At 48.7% G+C, this 14,990-nt stretch overlaps 1 protein-coding gene across 2 annotated transcripts in view; it reads right to left on the minus strand.

The window, feature by feature from the left end:
• Positions 1 to 14,990, minus strand: part of IGSF21 (immunoglobin superfamily member 21) — a 271,747-nt gene that overhangs the window by 6,867 nt on the left and 249,890 nt on the right. The window contains exons 5-6 of one of the 2 annotated variants that reach the window (XM_050791706.1): positions 9,273 to 9,388; positions 5,857 to 6,094 (exon numbers count right to left, since the gene is read on the minus strand). In XM_050791706.1, coding sequence (XP_050647663.1) covers positions 5,857 to 6,094; positions 9,273 to 9,388 — 354 coding nt within the window. Of the gene's footprint in view, positions 1 to 5,856; positions 6,332 to 9,272; positions 9,389 to 14,990 lie in introns of both variants that reach the window. The other variant, XM_050791696.1, reaches the window with a different exon arrangement.

The raw sequence follows: 14,990 nt of genomic DNA on the forward strand, positions 1-14,990 counted from the left end.
GCATTCTCCTGCCTTAGCCTCCCAAGTAGTTGGGCCTACAGGCATGAGCTGCCATATCCAGCTAATTTTTGTATTTTCAGTAGAGCCAAGGTTTCACCATGTTGGCCAGGCTCGTCTCAAACTCCTGGCTTGAAGTGATCCACCTGCCTCAGCCTCCCAAAGTTCTGAGATTGCAGGTGTGAGCCACCATGCCCAGGCTGATCAACATGTTTTTGAGCTCCATCCATGCTAATGCAGGTATCATGAGTTCATTCATTTGTATTTATAAAAAGTATTTTGTTATATGAAGATACTACAAGTTTGTGTATTCATTTTTCTAATTATGGACATTTAGATTATTTATAGTTCTGTCATTGTTGCTGTTGTCATGAATAAAGCTTCTGTGGACATAAGTTTTCATTTCTCTCAGGTAAGTACCTAGGAGTGAATTTGTTGGGTCATAAGAGCAGAAATATTTTTATCTTTGTAAGAAACTGCCAGGTTTTCAAAGTAGTAGTACCATTTTATACTCCAACCAGCAAAGCATGAGAATTCTGATTGTTCTGCATTCTTGTCAACATCTGGTATTGTCAGTTTTTTAAATTTTAGCCAGTCTAATGGATGTGAAATGGTATCTCATTGAGGTTAGAAACTTCATTTCTTTAGTAACTAATAATGTAGTGTACGTTTTTACATGTTTATTAGCCATTTGTATATTTTCTTTTTTAAAAAATTGGGTTGTCTTACATTATTGATTTGTCATAGTTCTTTATATATTCTGGTTACAAATGCTCTGTCAGATATACGTATTGAGAGTATTTTCTCTTATTCTATAGTTTGCCTTTCATTTTTCTCAAGGATGTCTTTGTAAGAGCAGAAGATTTAATTTTTGATTAAATCTAATTTACCAATTTTCAATTTATCATTTAGTTTTTATTTAGTTTTTTTGTGACCACTTTAAGAAATCCTTGCTACACCAATATCACAAAGTCTATGTTTTGTTTTAGAGGCTTCATGATGCTGACTTTTATGGTTAAATCTATGATTCATTTCAAATTAATTTTTGTGTGTGTGCGAGGTAGGGGTCCAGGTTCAATTTTTCCTTATGCCTATTCATTTGTTTCAGGGTCATTTGTTAAGAGAACTTCTCTTTCCTGATTGAATGGCCTTGGGGGTCTTTGGCAAAAATCAATGAACTCTATGTATGTGGGTCTATTTCTGGACTCTATCCTGTTTTATCAAACTGTTTGTCTACCACAGGAAGGTTTTGGGTGGGTGTCATGATCTGATTTATATTTTAAGTAGATCAATCAGGGTGGGAAATAGGATGGTGCAAAAGTAGAAGCAGAGCGACTTGTAGTTTGAAGGCTACTCTAATCACTCAGGCTTGAACTGATGCTGCTTGGGTTGGGTATTCGGAGAGGACACCGTGAGGAGTGGCAGATTTGGGATATATTCTGAAGTCGAGCTGCCAGGACTTAATGACGGTTTGCATGTGGGATAGAGGAAAGACTGGAAAAGGTGGGTGGCTGCAAGGTTTCTGGTTTGATCAATGGGAAGAACATGGTTGCCATTTAGTGAGATGGGTGCCAGGACGCTCAGGCATCTCTGGTCTAGATCACAATAAAGGTACAAATCTGGTGAGACAAGAACTCAGAAGAGGCACAAACAGCTCGAAGGGTTGGGGGAGGGTCAGAGAAGTCTTCCTGGAGGGGTGGCATTTGAGCTGGGGAGGGCATCCCTGCGAGGGAAGAGCAGGAGTGAAGGTTCATTGCAGGGAGACACGCCCCACCCTTGTTGGCCTGATCTTCAAAATCCTTGTTGAATGATTGGATTTTGTGCTCTGAGGTCATCTCATCCATCCCACTGTCTCACCCAGAGTGCAGGGTGCCCTGATGGTGCAAGGTGCATACACTCACGACCCTTTGGCTCATGGCACTCTCTACTGGTCACACCCCCTGGCTCAGTGACACCTCACCACAACCCTGACAGGTGGGCTGTAGAGCACAGTGGTTAAGAACGTGGGTTCTGGGGCCAGACAACCTTGACTGGCTGACCTAAGAAAGGTTACTCTAAGCCTGAGTCCCTCACCTGTCAGATGGGAATAATATTATAGCATTTCTCAGCGGCCTCACAGGTTCACTGCAGGCTTAAAGGAGACCTGATGAGGAAAGCATCTTGCAGAGAGCCTGGCTCTGAGCAGGTGCTCAAAATATTTGTGCAGTTACTATTCTCCCCCTTCATCAGGTCAGAAAACTGAGACTCAGAGACATTAAGAAGTCTGAGTTCTCACTCAGCAGTCAAGGGAGACTAGGAAGTCAGCCCAGGTGTCTCTTTACTCACCCACCCAATTAGGGCCCTTCATCTTGGTGGCCCTGCTGAGTCCCCCATGCCCCAAATCCCCCAGTGTGCACAGACCTGCCTGTCCAGGCCCACTGTTTATGAGTGAGCCCTTCTTTCCCTTGTTCTGATGATGGCGAGCGGGGGTGCCCACAGAGGCCACTCCAGTTAAGGGAGGGCCTGGGATCCAGGACAGAGCAGGCAAGTGCTTTAATGTGGTTTGGGGTGCTGTTGGTAAGGGTCACACAGGCCAGCAGGGGCACACCCCCTCCCATCACTAGGAGATGTCAGCTGCAAGCTCATTTTTCACCGGCTGACTTGAAGTCTGTATCTGGCCTTTTGTCTTTCTCGTCCTTATTCTTGGTGGGGTGGGGCAAGGATGCCACCCCGCTGGAAGCCAGAGCTTCCACAAGAGGGGCAGGAGGGGTCTTTCATAAAAGAAGCAACCAGGTGAAGAGTGGAGGCTGCTCTGTTGGGGGAGGAAGAGGCCATGGAAGGATGGAGCATCCAGAGAGAGGGGTGAAGGGCTGGCAAGGTGGGAGGACCAAGAGAAGGGTTGGAGCAGACCCTGGATTGAGAAGACCTCAGCACCTAGCACAGGACCTGGCCTTAAGTGATGCTTGTAATATCTTCGTTTTTTCTTTTCTTTTTTTTTTTTTTTTTTTTTTTTTTTTTTGAGACGAAGTGATTCTCCTGTCTCAGCCTCCTGAGTAGCTGGGATTATAGGTAAGCACCACCATGCCTGGCTATTTTTTGTATTTTTTTTTTTTTTAGTAGAGATGGGGTTTCACCATGTTAGTCAGTCTAGTCTTGAACTCCTGACCTCGTGATCCATCCGCCTCAGTCTCCCAAAGTGTTAGGATTACAGGCGTGAGCCACTGTGCCTGGCCCAGTGCCTAGGTCAAAAATGGAACTGGCCCCAGTGATATCTTTATGGAATGATGAACAAAGAGTACCCAGGAGGTGGGCACCTGTGACAGAGGGATGCCGTGAGGAGGCAGGGTGAGAGGCTTAGAGCAGCCTCTGGAGCCTTTGAATTCTCCCCCACTCACCTTGGGTATCTTAAACTCCCTGAGCCTCAGCTTCCTCCTCTGTCATATGGGATAATAATGGTGCCTACCTCACTGGGTTAATATAAGAGAAGCCACAGTCTATGGCATATAGTAGCTGCTCAGTAGATGTTAGCCTTTATTGTTAGTTTCTGTATGGGCAGGTGGCCTGTGAAAATCAAAGGGCTGCTGGGTGCGGTGGCTCACGCCTGTAATCCCAGCACTTCGGGAGGCCGAGGCAGGTGGATTACCTGAGGTTGGGAGTTTGAGACCAGCCTGGCAAATATGGCGAAACCCCATCTCTATTAAAAATACAAAAAAAAAATTATCTGGATGTGGTGGTGGGCACCTGTAATCCCAGCTACTTGAGAGACCGAGGTGGGAGAATCACTTGAACCTGGGAGGCTGAGGTTGCAGTGAGCCAAGATCACCCACTGCACTCCAGCCTGGGTGCGACAGAGCTAGACTCTGTCAAAAAAATAAAAATAAATAAATAAATAAAAAAAAAAAGAGAGAGAGAAAAAAAAAATCAAAGGGCCATTGTAATGGGTCTTCAGGGAACCAGTCCCATAACCAGCCAAGACAACCAGTCCTGGAATTGTTGAGTTCAGTGGTTGGCATGGTAGTGAGTGAAGAAGGCACCAATAAACCTGGCTTGAAATTTCAACGCTGCTATATACAAAGTTAACGACTTGGCAAGGGACTCTACCAACTTGAGCCTCAGTTTTGCTCATCTGCAAAATGGGACTACATGGCCAACTTGTGCTTATGAGGATTGGATGAGAATCCTTGCAGATGTTCCTAGCACATAGTACATACTGTCTGTACAAGAAATCCTTTTCTTTGGTATTCGATACTGAGGAGATGTTGGGTTTTCTGGTGGTCCAGCTAAAACAGAAGCCCTCTGGAACACCTGACACAAGCTGCAGTCCCAGTGCTCGTCAGTCACCACTCTCAGTCCTTGGTCATGAGTGGCCTGGGTTAGTGGCTGTGGACGGCGCCAGGCAGCCCCCGAACACTACAGGAGTTTTGGAGTACAAGCCCAGGCATCTCGGGCTTAGGGAGGAGCTGCTGGGGGCTGTGGATCAAGGTTCAAAGGACATAGGTGAAAGGACAAGTACAGGTCATCGTGCCCATCCCCTGCCCTCACCCACCCAGTCCATACAAACAACCAGAGTCTTGTCTATTTCCAGCAGTGAAGATTCCACATCTCCCCCTTCCCTGCCCTGAGTCAGCGGGGAGGAGAAGTATAAGGGGAAGTGAGTGAGTTCTTTGTGCTTTGGGGATCCCTGGGTTGGTGCTCTGTGGGGAGAGGAGCAGATCATGGACGGGGATTGGGCTCTTGGGCTGAGCTAGCTCTGGGCACCCAGTGTCCTCTTTGCCTGCCTCCCACATACCCACAGATGACAGGGCTTTCATTGTACTTAAAAGTGTAAGCCAGAGCGATACCTTCCATGTCCTATGTGTTCCTGACCCCAACCTGCCAAAGCTTCCTATGATTTTCAGAATTCCAAAACCTGATCCAGCAAGCCTGCAACCTCCCAGGTTCACAATCCTTATGCAGCAACTGTCCTCTGAGCTCACTGGGCTCATGTGCAACCCAGAAAATCTCCCTGTCACCTCCCTTGTTCCCACCTGTGATATAGAAAACTTCCCTGAGCAGGCCGTGACCTCGAGGTTCCTCTCCTTGACCCGACAAATGTCCCCTGATCTCTTGTGCTCCTGAGGCTGACTGGAAAAATCTTGGCCTCCCCTGGTCTTCACACTGACCTTCTATGCTTCTGACTTGACTCAGCAACCCTTCCTGAAGAAACCCGACTCTTGTGTATTCTTTATCTACCCAGCAAACTTCCTGGTTCCATTTTTGACCTAGAAAACCTCCCCTGTTTTTAACACCAATCCAGCAGATTTTTCTGACTTTCCATCTTTTTTATCCGGGCTGTGCAAACTCCCTGACCTCTTATGTTGCTGACCCAGCCCAGCAACTCCCTTGCTCTTCCCCAACTTCTCGTGTTCCTGACGCAACCCAGCAAATCTCCTCAGTCTCTTGTTTCTGATCCTTCCAGAAGACCTCCCAGACCGCTCAAGTTCCTGACCTAATCCTAATTGAAAAGTGCTTTAAATGGTTTGTAATTTATATCAAATTAAACTGGCTTTGAAGCAATTCCTCTGACCTCCCCTGATCTCCTGTGTCCCTGACCCTGTCTAGCAAACTCCTTTGACCTCTCATGTTCTTGGCTCAACCCAGCAAACTACCTTGGCCTGTGGGTACCTCCCCACACATGACCAAGGATCTTCTCCAATCCAGCTCAGCAAACCCTGCTAAGAACCCTAACTCTACCCTTTGCGCTCCAGTTTGCTCCATTTCCAGTTTGCTCCATCTCCTCCCCCTCTCCATAGGTGTCCACAGCCCGGGAACCCTATTCCAAGGCTCTCACCACACCCAGGTCTGCAAGGGCTCTACAGAAGGGCCCCCACCAAGCCTTACCCAGCGTGACCTCTGCCTGCATGGGCATCGACAGTGCTGGGTGCTTGACCTCGCAGCTGAAGAGGGCCTCGTTGTCAATCTGTGGGTTGAGGGTCCAGGTGAGCAGGGCACGTACTTCCACAGTGCCGTCGCTGCTCGGGGTGCGGCTGTGGTGCAGGAAGTAGGTGGGCTCGGCGCTGTGGACCCAGCGGGGGAACTCACGGCTCACGACCGTCTCTGGTATGTTCTCTGTGGTTGGCTGGAGGAGGATGTTGGGATCTGGGGTCAGGCCATGGGAGGGGCGCTCCGTGTAGGGTCGCCCACCCCGGTTCTCGGCATCCAGGAGGGACAGTGACTTCTGCATCTTGGTGTCATCCAGGTCACGGTGCAGAAGGCTGCGGAAGGGCCTGCTGTCCTGGAGGGGGCCGGAGCTCGCAGCTGGTGGCTCTGATAGGGGTACTGCGTCGATTGGTTCCCCATCTCGTTTGAAATAAACCTGCCATTGCAAGGAGGGTGTGGAAAAAGATTTTGTGCTACTAACTTCAACCTCCCAGTGGGCTCTCCGATGAACTGGGCACAGGATGCCAGTTCTTCCAGAGCATAGCAGTCTAGACAGTCACCCACACCCCACTCCTTTCCCTCCAACACCGCCAAGAACTATGAGCCAGTGTGGTATAATGGGAACACATGCAGGCCCTTGGGGCAGAGGCTTAGCCCAATCCCATCATTTACCACCTGGTGAGGTTTTTTGAGCCTCAGTTTCCTCACTTGTCAAGAGAAGAATAAGACACCTGCTTCATGGGGCTGTTGGATGTGTCAGTGGAACCACGTGGGAAATGGGGACCTTGGCCTACACCATGGCAGCCACCTGGGGTCCAAGGGCACCACTCGGGGAGGGCATGGGGATGAGGGAAAAATGGAAGGCACCAGAGATTGAGAAGTTGGGAGAGGACGAGGAAAGAAAGAGTCTGTGTGCGTGTGTATTTTGGAGATGGAAGGCAGAAAACAGGTGCATGTGTGGGAGGAAGCTAGGTGTGGGGAGGAGGTGAGAGCAAACATCTCCTCGCTTTCTCTGCTAATGGGAGCTCAAGTTTTGCGAGGCGGCATTTAATTTAATTTGCTGTCTTTTTATTTTGGTACATGTACCCAGAGGCCTGTGGGGATTAGATGTATTTTTAATAAATCAGATAAATATATTGATAGGGGGCCAGGAGAGGGAAAAGTAGGATGCAGCTCTCTGGGACACAGGTAGGGGAGCGAAAGGAAAGTGTGCAGGGGGAGGGGCTGCAGGGGGGTGAAGGAGGTGGGAGGGGATGGGGGGTATGAAATGTGGGATTTTTGTCAGAGTTTGTAACGTCAATGAAGAGTCTCTTATGCACATGATAGCCTGCGTTGGGTTTTTTTTTTCCCCCATTTATTTTCTTCTTTTCCTTTTTCTTTTTGAAAAGTGCTTTAAATGCAGGTTTGTAATTTATATCAAAAGAATTTCTTTAAAGTTCTGATGTCTCAGGCAAACATAAGATGCCTGGGATTTGGGGAGATGATATCTGAATATTTTCTTGCCATGTCGCAAATGTCAGGGCAGGCAGACAGGATGGGTAGGAGGGGGGTCTTCCTACAGCCCCCGGACTGTGAAAAGCCTTTCTTTGTGCCTTTCAGGAAAGGACTTTCTGTTTGTGAGAAAAAAACAGCTTTCCTGATTTTAGGGAGACTGGACCTCTTTAGGGCCTCCAAAGGAGAAAATCGGGGGTCACGTCCTGCTTTCAGCAACTGGCTTTGAAGCTACCTTTTTTGGTCCACTTCCTAGGGACTGAGGCTTGTCTCTGTTCCCCTGCCCACCACCCCACCTGTGTCTCTACACCCCTGCCCACTGCCCCACCTGTGTCTCTACACCCCTGCCCACTGTCCTACCCTGTGTCTCTACACCCCTGCCCACTGCCCCACCTGTGCCTCTGCCCCTGCCCACTGCCCCACCTGTGTCTCTACACCCCTGCCCACAATCCTACCCGTGTCTCTACACCCCTGCCCACTGCCCCACCTGTGCCTCTGCACCCCTGCCCACTGCCTCACCTGTGTCTCTACACCCCGGCCCACTGCCCCACCTGTGTCTCTACTTCTCTGCCCACAATCCTACCTGTGTCTCTACACCCCTGCCCACCACCCCACCTGTGTCTCTGCACCCCTGTGCCCCTGCCTGCGGCCTCGCCTGTGCCTCTGTGCACCTGCTTACTGCCTGTCCTGGGCCTCTACATACCCATTTACCACCCTGCCCCAGTTCCCAAGGTAGGGCTGGCCTAGATTCCCAAGGCCACACCATTGGACCATGCCTGGGAGACAGTTGGGTCTGGAATGAGGGGAACCATTTGGCTCCCGTCTTGAACTGTAACCCTACATACCCATTGCTCTAGCTCCACACCTTGCTAAATCCTAGTACTGTATGAAACTCATAGGATCAAGACACAAAGTATTACAAAATGTCAAAACCGAAAGGGTACGTAGCTTGAAGGTTCTCCAAACAGGCTTCATGGAACCCTACGGGTTCTAAAGTGGTGCTTCAGGTGTCAATGAGAGTGACTTGGCCTCTCTTCACTTTTAAATGTCATACATATGAGGTTTCCCTGTATACCATTTAGACCAAAAGGGTCCTTGTGCTTCTAAAAATGCTGAAAAACGAATATTGTCCAGCCCCCTCAACTTCGTTGCAGAAACAGAGGCAGAGGTGGGGAGGGGGAATTTCCTGCTCACCGTTGTTCGGTGAGTACAGCATGGCCGGGACCCCAGCTCTCCAGACGCTGCACCTCCTACCCTAACCCCTTCAAGAGGTCATGAAAAATCTCATGAACTGCACTGACAAATATCTAAGAAACTACGCTGGGTCTAATAAGTTGGTCAAAAAGGAATTTCCTCTCTCTTCCCTCCCTTCCTTCTCTCCTTTCCTTCTCTCCCTTCCATCCTCTCCCCCCTTCTTTCAGATGGGATTCCTGATGATCACATGGGCTTCTGGGAAGGCCAGTGAACCTGGAGCTAGAGACACGGACCTGAGACCCAGCTCTGTCGGGAGTGCCATGGTGACTTGGGACAAGCCCCTTTCCCTCTCGGGGAGCCCCCTTTCATTTGTCTCCGTTGGACTCAATAACTGAGGTTGACATGCTGGATCCTGGGCTCCCCGGAAGGCCACTCCTGCTGTGAAGTTCTAGGACTCTGCCTCCAGGAGGAGTGGGGGTTCTCAGCATGGGGAGATGGGGAGCAACAGGGGCACATGGATGCCTGGGCCGATCCGATGGGTAAACGGGATCGGACAAAGGCAGATGGGGACAGAGTCAGCCCTGGCCAACCACTCCCTCTCCAGGCACAGTGGAGACACCTACAGCTGGACCAGCCCCGAAGCAGGGTGGTTCGGCAGATGGGAAGGAGCTGGGCGCTCCAGGGGTACTCACCATGGGTGCTGGTTTTCCTCCAGACACGATGCAGACTAGCGTGAAGTTCTGGGCTTGGTAGCGGCTGAAGGGGGCTGGTGTGTCAGCGGCCACCACTTCAATGGAGGTGGGAGGAGCTGCCCCAAAAGGAAGCACAGGAAGACAAAGACTCAACTGGGAGATTCAGGAAGAGTTCACTGACCACCTAAGATGGCCCAGGTCCACGTTGGATGCCAGGGGTGGGGGAGGGCAGGTGTTGTCGAACGCCAGGGGGTGCCATTGGCATCCATTACAGTGAGGAAGATGTCCTTGCTGGGAATATAGACAAGAGCCCTGTCCTCCTGGAGCTTGCAGCTTAGTGCAGAAGACAGACAGGAATCAAGAGATGGCACAGATCAAAGTGTGAAGTGCATCCGATCCCCAGAGGAATCATGGTGTGTTGAGGGGACTCTGCCTGAGCCTGGGAGTTCCAGGCAGACGCTGCTGAAGCAGCCACATTGCTGCTGTGATCTGAGGTCACAAGAGTGGGTGGGAGATAGCATGGCAGGTAGAAGGAGCTTTGAGTTTTTTTAACAAACCCTGAGATTCCCAGCCTCTAAAGTAGCTGGGACCACAGGTGTGTGCCACCATGCCTGGCTTATTTTTGTGCCAGGGCCCGGCAGTAGGTTGGCCAGGAGAGAGCGGGGCAGGCCAGGGGGAATGTGGTGCCCAGAGGGGCTGGGCATATGGGCAGGGCACAGAGCATGTGGCATGCTGTCAGGGGGATTATGACTTGAACTGGCATGCTGGAACAGGTTGTGACATTTTCGGGATTTCTGTGAACCAGCAGTTAACCGTTTGTAACTTGTCACAGTGAGTATTTTCACATCACAAAAAACAGCAACTGCTACACTTTGGGGCTTTTTCCCTCCTTCTTCTGCCCTAGCCCCCAGAGGGCTGATTTATCTTTAAAGCATGGGTTACAGGTTTTTCTTCTTTATTCTGAGAGCAATGGGGAGCCACTGAAAGTTTTCAGTGAGAGCAGTGACATCGTCTGGCTTGCATTTGGAAGAGACTGAAAACAGAGCAGGAATTTCAGCTGGGGAAGATGGTACCATACACTCGGATGGGGGCATCTGGACAGGTATTTGTGGCCAGGAGTCTTTCCTTCCTTCCTTTCTGGAAGTTGGCTTGTTTTTGTTGGCCACCCCTCCCACCCACTGAACCTCTCCTCTCTCCTCACCCACTGCCCCTGGCTGGTTTGTCAAAACCCTTGCTCCCAGACACTACGGGGCATTGCAAGGGTTAGGGGCTGGGCCATCAGGCACACGTGGGTCCGAATCCCAGCTCAGTCACTACCACTTCCACGTGCTTAGGCAGGTCACCAAAACTGTGAGCCTCAGTCCTCCAGTTTGCTAAATGGGAATAACATTAATACTTAGCAGACATTTTTGCAGGACAAAACCAGCTAATGCATATGAAAGGTTTAGCATATGGTAGGAATTTGCTATTATTGTGATTTCTGATATTATTTCCCTAACCACTTCATAATCAGCAGGACAGGAGCCAGAATCTTAGAGCCTCGCTTGGGAAAATCTGTCAATTCTGACTTACCCAGCCTTGGGCCATGCACAGGGAGGGAAGCAGAGAAAATAAAGAGATGTGGGCCTTTCCTTCCTGCAGGGGGTTTTCACTCCAGTTAAGTTTAATTAAATTCGACAAACATTTCCTGACACCTACTAGGTGCCGGGAATGATGCCAGGTGCTGCCAGGAGGTGCCCAATGATGAAACAGGTAAAGCATTGAAAGTTCACAGTCAGGTGGGGGCGACAGACACACGGGCAACTCTATTTCAAGGCCTAGTGAAATGAAATCAGGTGTGAGTCATTCATTCATTCAGGGAGCCAACTCATGCTGTCGGCAAAAGAAGCAGAGCACACAGAAGACAATGGGAGAACAATAGATGGAGAATTGTAATTAAGCGTAAGATCGCATAAAACAGATGGTAAGCGGGATAGGAATTCCGAGAAGGGAAAAATACACCAGAACACGTCAATTACCTAGAAATTGCAGATTCTGCAGTCTAACTTTTCCAACACTTGACCGAAAACCTGGATCCCACACAAGAACCCACAATGGCTAACACTTAGGAATCGGGACCTGTTCTGAGTTCTTAACGTGTGTGCATTATTTCCGTCTTCACCATCAGTCTACGAGCTGGGTTTATTTATTCCCATTTTACAGATGGGGAAACTTAAGAGGTGAAGCAACTTGCTCAGGCTCATAGTGCCAGTATGAGGAAGAGCCAGGATTTGAACTCAGACAGTCTGACTCCAGAGCCCAGCCTCTGACATGAAGCTGAGCCACCTCAACCTTTGGGAAGAAAAAGCGAGCTTGTATCTATTGGTGCCTTTAGATATAAGTACACATTTGAACCACCAGGAACATTCACCTACCTTCCATGGACGCCTTGTAATCCAATTCCATCAGGAACGGATGCTGTGGGTGGCTCCAGTTACTCAGTTACCCTAAAGATCAGTGACCTCTGCAGTTAGAGCTTAGCATAAAACTCTGGCGTGGCTGGTGATGGCAGGTGAGTAGGTATCAGGATACCCTCCAAGAATCCTAGAGGCTCAGAACCAGGCAGGTGGCTCCTTTAAAATCACTCATTCATTCTTTCTTACCTTCACTGAGCAAACAGAGATCAGACACCTAGAACCTTCCTGAGAGGAGAGTATTGCTTTCCTTCCTTCCTTCCTTCCTTCCTTCCTTTCTTTCTCTTTCTTTCTTCTCTCTTTCTTTCCTTCTTTTTTTTTTTTTTTTTTTTTCTTTGAGACGGAGTCTCACGCTGTTGCCCAGGCTGGAGTGCAGTGGCACGATCTCGGCTCACTGCAAGCTCCGCCTCCTGGGTTCACGCCATTCTCCTGCCTCAGCCTCCTGAGTAGCTAGGACTACAGGCGCCCGCCACCGCGCCCGGCTAATTTTTTGTATTTTTAGTAGAGACGGGGTTTCACTGTGGTCTCGATCTCCTGACCTTGTGATCCGCCCGCCTCGGCCTCCCAAAGTGCTGGGATTACAGGCTTGAGCCACCGCGCCCGGCCTTTCTTTCCTTCTTTCTTCCCTCCTTCCCTCCCTCTCTTTTGTTTCTTTCTTTCTCTTTCTTTCTTTCTCTCTCTTTCTTTCTTTCTCTCTCTTTATTTCTGTCTTTTCTTTCTCTTTCTTTTCTTTCCCCTTCCTTCTTTCCTTCCTTTCTTTTTCTTTCTTTCTTTCTTTCTTTTCTTTCTTTCTTTCTCTCTTTCCTTTCTTTCTTTCTCTTTCTTCTTCCCTCCCTCCCTCTCTCTCTCTTCTTTTTCTCTCTCCTTCCTTCCTTCCTTCCTTCCTTCCTTCCTTCCTTCCTTCCTTCCTTCCTTCCTTCCTTCCTTCCTTCCTTCTTTCTTCTTGGCAGGGTCTCACTCTGTTATCCAGGCTGGAGTGAAGTGGCACAATCATGGCTCACAGCAGCCTTGACCTCCTGGGCTCAAGTGATCAATTGTTCTGCCTCAGCCTCTCAAGTAGCTGGGACCCCAGGTGTGTGCCACCACTCATGTTTTTTTTTTTGTTTTGTTTGTTTTTAGCTTTTTTTTTTTTTAATGTTTTGTAGAGCTAGGGTCTTGTTATGTTGTCCAGGCTGGTCTTGAATTCCTGGCCTCAAGTGATCCTCCCAATTTAGCCTCCCAAAGTGTTAGGATTACAGGTGTGAGCCACTGTGCCTGGCTTCTGAGAGGTTTGCTTTGAAGAGTAAATGTGATGGCACGTGTAAGTTACCTGCAATGCAGGGTAGCAATTTTAATTATTTGTAAGACTATAAATAAGGGAGGTAGTATAGGACAATGGCTAAGGAGGTGGGCTGTAGATCAGACTAGCCAAATTTCAAAGATCAGCTGTACCACTTACTGGCTGTGTGACCTTGGGCAAGTTACTTAACCTCTCTGAGCCTGGTTTCCTGATCTGAAAAACAGAATTATAATGTATTTGTGAAGATTCAGTAATGTAGTGCCTGCAAAGTGTTTTGAAAGTGCACCCAATTACATCTTAGTTGTGCTTATTGTCAATGTGATTTACTAGCATTATTATTTGAGCCTCCTTGCTAAGGACTGGGAGAATAAAACATGGTCGTACCTTTGGGGCATTCACGGTTTAGTGAGGAGATCAGAAAATGCCCTAGATTCGGGCTGTCCCATGGAGCAGCCACTCACACATGCAGCAGGGGAGCAACTGAAATGTGGTTTGTTCAAGTTCACATGTGCTGTAAGTGTAAAACTGGAGTCTTCGTTTTTTAAGAAGAGTGTAAGATATATTGTAAGTGTAACATGTTGACATGATAATATTTTGGATATATTGGGTTTAATAAATATATTACTAGAATTAATTTCACCTTTTCCTTTTTAAACTTATCTTAATGTGGTTATTAGAAAACTTACAGTGACATATGTAGTTTACATTTTGCTTCTCTTGAACAACTCTGGTCTAGACTTTCCATTTTATAAGTAAGCAAACTGAAATCAGAGAGAGACACAGGTTTGGCTACAATCATACCCTGTCAGTGGCAGAGCCTGGAATGACCCCTAGCCTTCCAAATCCTGGCTAGGGTTCTTTGCACAGCATGGTGCTTACATTCCCCACCCCCCCCAAGCATTCACACACACACACACAGGAGATCTGTACCTGAGTCACGCGCACCACCCACACAGACCCTGATTGGAGCTGTGTTCCCATCCCTCGTTATATTTCTGAGCAGGTGTTAGCAATATGTATAGTTAATCAAGCTCATAAGACAATAACAGATTTCAGTTGTATGGATGATGACATAGCAGAGCTGTTAATATCAGCGTGGACACCTCAGGCTTCCCACACCCTCCCCATCAATATACTCCCCAGCCAGTGAGTCCTAGGAAAATGTCACTCTGCATCTCGCCTCCTGTCTCCTGGTGGATGGTTCTAAGTGCCGGCAGTCAGGGAGCCATCTCCATCCAGGAGTCCCTGGCTCCTGACAGATGCTTCACCCTGCACGTCACTATTAGCATCTCCCTCTTCTTTTCTCTTTCCCTTCTCTTGACCAAGTACGGCATTCCTACCCACATAGCCCAATAAAAGCCAGTTTCAGAGCCTCAGCGTTTACAGCTTTCCTTCACTTAGGCTTCCCCTATTACATTCCTATTCCCACCCTACTCCCCCTCTCTGCCTCCTCCTCCATCTCATTCCCATCCCCATCCCCACCTCATCCCCCATCTGCATTCCCATCCCCATCCCCACCTCATTCCCCATCTCCCTTCCCATCCCCATCACCATTCCTACCCTCATCCTCATCCCCATCCCTTTCCCCATTTCATCTACATCCCCATCCCCGTCTCCATCTTCATCTCCTTCCTTATCTTTATCCCCTTTCCACCCTCATCCTCACTCCATCTTCATCTCCAACTCCATCTCCTTCCTCATCTTTATCACCATTCCAAATCCGTCTTAATCTCCATTCCCATATCTGCCCCCATCCCCAACCTCATTCCCATCTCCATCTCCTCCCCCATCTTTGTCCCCATCCCCATCTTAATCTCCTGCCCCATCTCAGTCTCAATCTCCTTCTCTATTCGTATCTTTACCCTATGCCCATCTCCATCTGTGTCTCTATCTCCATCCTATCCCCATCCACATCCCCTTCCCCATCCTCATCTCCATTCCCATTTCTATCCCCACCTCCGCTCCATCTCCATTCTCATCTCTGTC

Source organism: Macaca thibetana, chromosome 1, assembly GCF_024542745.1.
Source record: "Macaca thibetana thibetana isolate TM-01 chromosome 1, ASM2454274v1, whole genome shotgun sequence".
Taxonomy (NCBI): Eukaryota; Metazoa; Chordata; class Mammalia; order Primates; family Cercopithecidae; genus Macaca; species Macaca thibetana.